The sequence below is a fragment of the Stenella coeruleoalba genome (genome assembly GCF_951394435.1).
Source record: "Stenella coeruleoalba genome assembly, chromosome: 6".
Taxonomy (NCBI): domain Eukaryota; kingdom Metazoa; phylum Chordata; class Mammalia; order Artiodactyla; family Delphinidae; genus Stenella; species Stenella coeruleoalba.
In genome coordinates, this window is record NC_137151.1 from 60,366,868 (window position 1) to 60,373,559 (window position 6,692).

General features: G+C 41.5%; 1 protein-coding gene across 2 annotated transcripts in view; it reads right to left on the minus strand.

Annotated features, from left to right (window-relative positions):
* FIGN (fidgetin, microtubule severing factor) overlaps positions 1-5,556 on the minus strand; it is a 122,456-nt gene extending 116,900 nt beyond the window's left edge. The window contains exons 1-2 of one of the 2 annotated variants that reach the window (XM_079924585.1): positions 5,183-5,556; positions 4,240-4,409 (exon numbers count right to left, since the gene is read on the minus strand). In XM_079924585.1, coding sequence (XP_079780711.1) covers positions 4,240-4,264 — 25 coding nt within the window. In that variant the 5' untranslated portion in view covers positions 4,265-4,409; positions 5,183-5,556. The remainder of the gene's footprint in view (positions 1-4,239; positions 4,410-5,182) is intronic. The other variant, XM_079924586.1, reaches the window with a different exon arrangement.
* Positions 5,557-6,692: the final 1,136 nt, after the last annotated feature.

The following is a 6,692-nucleotide window of genomic DNA, read 5'->3' on the forward strand; positions in this document are numbered from 1 at the left end:
TTGATTTTAAAACATTAACTCTTGTATATCGCCAAAGAGACACTTATATTGCATTTTTTTAATTGAAAGAAAAAAATTGCATTGTTTTCTGTGCCATTTGTTTATTCTAGTTTATCAGTGACCAAAGCTTAAAAAGCAGATATGCTGATTAATCACGTCTTATCGATCAGTAGCATACGTCAGTATTTCACACAAATGTCTGCAGAACAATTTCTCCCAATCAAAAATTTATAAATCGATTTAAATTCCTGGTAATTAAAATTATTACCTCTACAAAAATAAATGTACTTTACAAAAGAGGTACATGAAATTTGTACTCAAGAATATCAAAAGCAAAACAGCAAACATTTTTATCAAACCAAGGTTCTAAGAACAAACTAGAAAGTACAAAACATAAAAGCCTGCAATTGTTTCAAATACACCTAGCAATTCTGCTGATTTTGGACCATTAAAACTGATTACTTAATTAGGCAATCATTCAAGGCATCCAAACACTCACAGCCAAAAACAGGGAATTATTAGCATAGCCGTCTTCACCTTGAGATGAAAATTCTGAAAAATGTTGCAGACACAAACTTTCAGGATCTGTCCCCATGCGTAAACTAAGCAAAATACTAAATTCTAAAAGGTGACATGCCAAAGCTCAGGAAAAAAAGAATTTACCTATAATGATACTGCTCATCTGCTTTTTTTTCAGGTGGCTAATATTTTAAACTACCTTAGAAACGTCAAGTTATAATACAGACGATCTCTAGATTCTTGGAAGTACTACTCCCTTTCTCCCCTCTGGTCATACTCTTGTACTAGCTAAAAGTAATTAACAAAAATTTTGCTCTCTTGTATGCCTATCAGAAGTACCAGCCTCCAAAGTTCCTGCCTGACATGAATAAAAACAACAGAAAGATTTTCTATTTATGGTAAAAAAAAAAAAAAGTACTGGAAACTCAACCGCAGGAGTCTTTAATATAACTGAGGAAAAAACTCTATGTTTTCACTCAGAGACATTTTTAAGAATTTCACTGATTTGGTACAGTCAGGAAAAAGAAAAATATTCCATTTTCAAAAAAGACGGTTCCTGAAATAATTCTAAAGTGACCCTATAAACTGTCTTTTTAGGAGAAGAAAAAAGAAAGTCAACTCACACATACAGCTTCCAAACAGAAGTCTTACCCTCTTCCAGGAAAACAACGAGACTTTATTACCCTGCTATGATTCTTTCATTTCAGACATGATTAATTAGCAAGTATTATACTTCCCAAAACTCCCACCACACTCTTTGTGATCCATCAGCCTAGTTGTTGATAGACCCATGTGAAATAGCAAGTAGCCACCAGCAGTAAAAGACAAGTATCCAAAAACTCTATTTCAAAGAAGGCACACCTCTCTCCTAGCTTTGCCTCCCAAAATGAAACAAGCTGCTTTTAACTGCTTTCACGAAAAAAAAAATTTTTTTTTAAGTTGGTCATTTTCTTAATAATACCGTTTAAAATTTGAATAATGCATGCAACATATTCAGTATTTAAGAATACATGGCATATTTAATCTGCTACCTACCTATATTTTTAAGCTGAAATTCTGAAAGACTTGAGTTCCTATAGTTTATATTGATGATGATCCACATACACAGTTAATAAACAATAAAGATGATGTGAGCAAGCATGTTTTGGGAAATGGTTTTCATAGGAAAAAATGTTTCTTCCCCCACTAAAAGCTATTATGTCACACATGTAATGAAGAAGTGAAACAGAAATACAGAACTAAAAGGCAACACGAAGAGAAGAGAGCCACTCTGCAATCTGAGTGAATGAAAACTCTGGTTCTCTGTATATTGTTCTAAGACACTGTTTCAAAATAATTTTCCCTTTAAAACAATCATTTTCAAAATGTCCATGTGAACCAAGAATGTGGCCATAACTGAATGTACTATAAATATGTATTTGAACAACTGTCAATTTATAAAGGTTGGGGTTTCCTCTTAAGCCTTTCAACTGTTATGTCCAAAAAACTTCACACATAGTACAATACTAATAAATAGATCTTGTTGGTCCCAGGAAACATTTTTTTAAATCTATTCTGGTCAAAATATCCTTGCTTTTTTTTTCCCGTTGTATTAAATTTAGGATCAAAAACATCAAAGCAGCTTCCACCTCGGACCTAACTTTTAGAGGATCAATGTGACAAGGCAGTCCCTGATAGATGTTTCTCTTGATAAACGACTTGTTCAAAAGAGACATTGTAGCTTTCATTTCCTGACCACAACACACTTTTAATTTGCAACAGCAGAGCTGCCAGAGTGTGAACCCTTGTCCACTTTCCAGCCTTTTAGGTTTGTAGCTGTGGTTCCTATAGGCCACACATTTGAGACAAACAAAATCTAAAAATAATCAGAGTAACAGAATTACAAAACAGGAGCCACTTATGCCACTCTATACATATGCACAAGTGTCTACTTTATAGATTATATATAAACTTTGCCTCTGCAGAATTCTAGTGTATAAAAACAAGCTTTCTGAATGAATATCACTTGCACAACTGGGCATTTAAACACAGAGGGAAATAAATTATGTGACTATTATTTAATAGTAAGCAGAGACTGGGGGAGTAATTTATACACTTAAATCTGCTGTTAAATGTCATGAATTATATGATTTCCTACCCCAACGTGTTTTTTACATATTACTGCAATAATTACTATTACTACTACCCAGAAATCACATTTAAGTATCAATACGGTGAACAGTCAAACCATCCAATTTCTGTTCTCAGCACATTGTCCGAGCTCCGATTTAAAATTTATAAATGTAATATCCTCCTCATCACAGGCAGCAGCCCAATCTGCTCTGAATATATATTACAGCTTTAACATCACAGAGGGAAATCGCCCATCTGGCAATCCCATTCGCTCCAACAGCTCCGGGGGAAAAAAGCTGTGCTCTCTCCTCCTTAAAACATTTCTCAGGGCAAATTATGTGCATCTAAAATAAACAGTCTTCTTATTGATCGCTTCAAAGTCAACAAGTTCCAAATGCAAAATTCAATCAAATCCTTCCTATCATGTAAGAGCGGTGTGTGTTTAGCTCAACAGTCACCAGAGTCCAACCAGAAGTGTCTGTCGCGCATCGGCTCTTATAGTCCCTTTCCTTGTATTCACATTTGTGTTATGAGAGACCAGTAACCACGGCCACATTACAGACCCCTGGCAGCTATCTCTACTGCTATTTCTTTCTTTCATATTCTTCCTTTCCTCCTTTCTCTCTTTTCAGGGTGAATGCATGGTGATGGGGTTATATGTAACAAAAACAAAAAAATGTTTAAAGTGGACATATCCTTTGGTTATGCAAAATACTTTTTAACATCTTTTTGTTGTTGCTCCCTCCTAGTCTTAATTGAATATCACAAAGTGTACACACGGTCACAAGAGCTATTGAAAACCCCCTCTCACTCCATTTATCTGACCTCTTTTTTTTTTTGGTAAAGAAAGAGGAAAGAGAGATTTCAAACAAAGTCAATTTCAGTGCCTGCTTATTTAATTCTGTCACAGGTTAAAAGTAAAAAGCGCTGACAGGCAGACAAGTGAATGGCAAGGAAAAAAACAAAACAAAACCCTACCACTGTTCCTTAAAAGGCATTAAGGACTTTAAGCAATCAAAATACATTTTTTATTTTCATGGAAAAGATATCCCTTCACTCACCCCCCCCAAAAAAAAACACACTCAGAAGAAGTGATTACTCCACAAAGTGCAATCATTGAGAGAGCAGAGAGTCAAATTGCATTAATAGATAGAGAAAAAAAAATTTCATCCACTTCTGTGTGTGTACATATATACATACACTTTCATTAGTAAGCAGTCTTTCCCCGCACTCCCGCCCTCTCCCCTCTCCACCCAGCCCCCTCCCCCAAAAAACTGCACACTGAGTTTAACTAATTTACATACCATTTGACTTCAGCGGTTATATAGTGCATTACTAGTAACATGCAACTTTGGAATTACAGCTAAAACCGATAAAGGTGGACTCCAGCAATCTATTAATCAAAACTGAAATATACAAACAAGCGATAGCAAAAGCAAACAAGCATTTTGACAGATTAAAATATACATTATACATATATATTTTTTAAAAGGAATTATATATCATGAGCAGCTCCTTCCCAAGCAGAGTCTTCAGTGGTTTTATCATGCTATTTAATTTGTCTTTCCTAGTTAGATGCAAAGGAAGTAAATTCCAAAACTGACATACCATAAACACTGGTGCTACTGATCATTTCTTGCTGGCAGCACAAAAAGCTGAATTGGATTTCTCACAAGCAGGAATTCCAAAGGTTGCTTTTCATTAAAGCCACTTTTCCTCTCAGCTATCAAATGTCACTGCCTTGAAACGTGGGCCCTTTCGTCAGGTATTCATTTAACCTACATGCATATAATTAAGGGGGAAAGCAACATCAACAAAAAGGGGATCTCAGATCACAGGAGAAGAAAGAAAGGAAAAAAAGCACATGACCAGGAATGCAAGTCCATGTCAATTTCACTCACTCCCATTGAAACTAACAAGAGCTCCGGGGAGGACGGTAATAGGATCAGTGGATTGTATATACCATTAAATTATACATCTTTCTCTCCCGTTCCTTGCCAACAATACGCCCACCACGCTGTACCCCCTCCAAGATGATGTGCTTACATTTTTCTGCAACCGATCTTCTGACATATTCACGTTCCTCCAGCCACGAGATTGTAATTTAACCTCAACTTTTTGTGTGTGCAAGATTCTTATTTACACTTCTTATTTACTTAGAAGTTAGTTCCCGAAGAAAGTCTAGCCCCACCCTATGGCTCCGCTTTCTTATTTTTTATCTTTGAAGTAAAAAAGATAGTAATAAGTAAGCCCATTATAGCGGAAAACGAGATTCTTGCAATCGCGAACTCTTAATCCCACACTATTGTTACAATGATTAAGCAGCAAAAATATGCATTATAATGTTTCGGGGCTACTTTGTACAGAGAAATTAGACAGCAGGTTGGCGTACAGAATAGAAACGAGTGCAAATTAAATTTAATGTTTACGGCACAACTCGAAGATCTCTTTTCATTACGGTCTTGAATTTATTTATATTCTTTAAAAATTAAACAAACAAAAACAAAAACAAATTTAAACAGCTGGTGGAAAACTACGAAGCTCCTCTTACCTGAACGCGCGGAGCGAAAACCCGATAGGTTAGCGTAGCATCGATCCGATGTGTTTGCTGATGAATGGAAGCTAGGGTTAAGTGAAGGTGCCTATGATTTGAAATCATTCCAAGTTTTTGAAGGGAAGACGGACTGCAGCCTCTGCCATGTTGGAATTTCAAACCCAAAACAGCTGCTTGGAAGGAGCCAGCATGCCAGAGGCTGGGCGCAGGCGCAGAGCGCCGCCGAGCCAAATTCAAATCACTTTCACACTAAGAGCCAAAGATCAGTTTTCAAAGGAGAGAGGGAGAAAGAGACGGAGGCTGCCGTGAGGGAGAGAAGACGGGAGGCAGTGGCGAGAGGCGGGCAGTGGAGAGAGACGGGCAGCGGCAGGACCGGGAGGGAGAGGGAGAGGCGCACGGAGCCCGCGGAGCTGGAGGGGGAGAAAGGAGGCGGGAGGCGAGCGGCGAGCGAGCTAGAGACGCGCCAGAGATTCATGGGCAGGGAGGGCTCAATGGCCGCGCCGCGCCGGCCGGCCGGCCGCTCGGGTCATGTTACACGGCCGGGGCCGCGGCGGCCGCCCAGCCTCGCCAACGCGCTCACGCGGCCCGGAGGGGGCCCCGAGGTCATGATTACGAGCGCGGGGACCGGGAGCTCTGCCGGCCCGCACTCTCAGGCGGCCCAACCTGAGGAAAGGGGAGCGACGCCTCGGGAGGGAAGGGGCCTTTCTTTCCCACGCGTGACCGGTCGGCCCTAGCGCTCCTAACCCGCCTTAAAGGGCTCTCCGGCACGCCGCCCCTCCCCGCCCGCTCCAGGCCCTCTCGACAGCTGCGGCCGGTTCAGCCTTCCCCACCCCCAAGACTCGCGCACAGGACGGGATCTGGCCCCGAGAGCCGGGACCTCGCCCGCACTCTCCCCTGGGCCCCCAGCACCAGCCAGAAAATGACTTTATCTGCCAAGAGGAGGCAACTTCGGGGCGGGGGGGGGGGGGGATCCGAATTAACCCAGCTCCCCTCCCCCGCTGCCCTGTGAATCAATAAAATCCGGAGTGGCTAGGTGTGCGGTCCACTCTTCCGCTCTCTGGCTCCCCTCCCTACCTCCCCCAGGCGGCTCGGGCAGGGGAAAGCAGCGCCCGGGGGCCCCTGGTGCGGGCGGCTGGTGCGCAGGCACAGACGTTAGGCTTCTGCTTTCCCAACCCCCTTCTATGGAGCAATCTAGGGACCCAGGAGTGGGAAGAGAGTAGGGGCTTTGTGGCGCTGGGAGCTGAAGAAGAATGAAATGTGCAGTTGAGTGTGTTGCTGCATCCCAGGGAGCGGTGCAGTGCTGATTGTCTGTTGCTGAGATAGCCTTTTGTTCGGAACATAAGGTTTAAGAAACACGCACACGTTTTCTGGGGTCTCTTGTTAGATGTAAATGTGCTGCATCCAGACGCTTACTATGCAGTGTAAGCTCAGTTGGTTTACTAATCACCCCGCCCCACCCCCAAACAACCAGAATCATTTGAATGGGAGCCTCATTCAGACTTCTAGG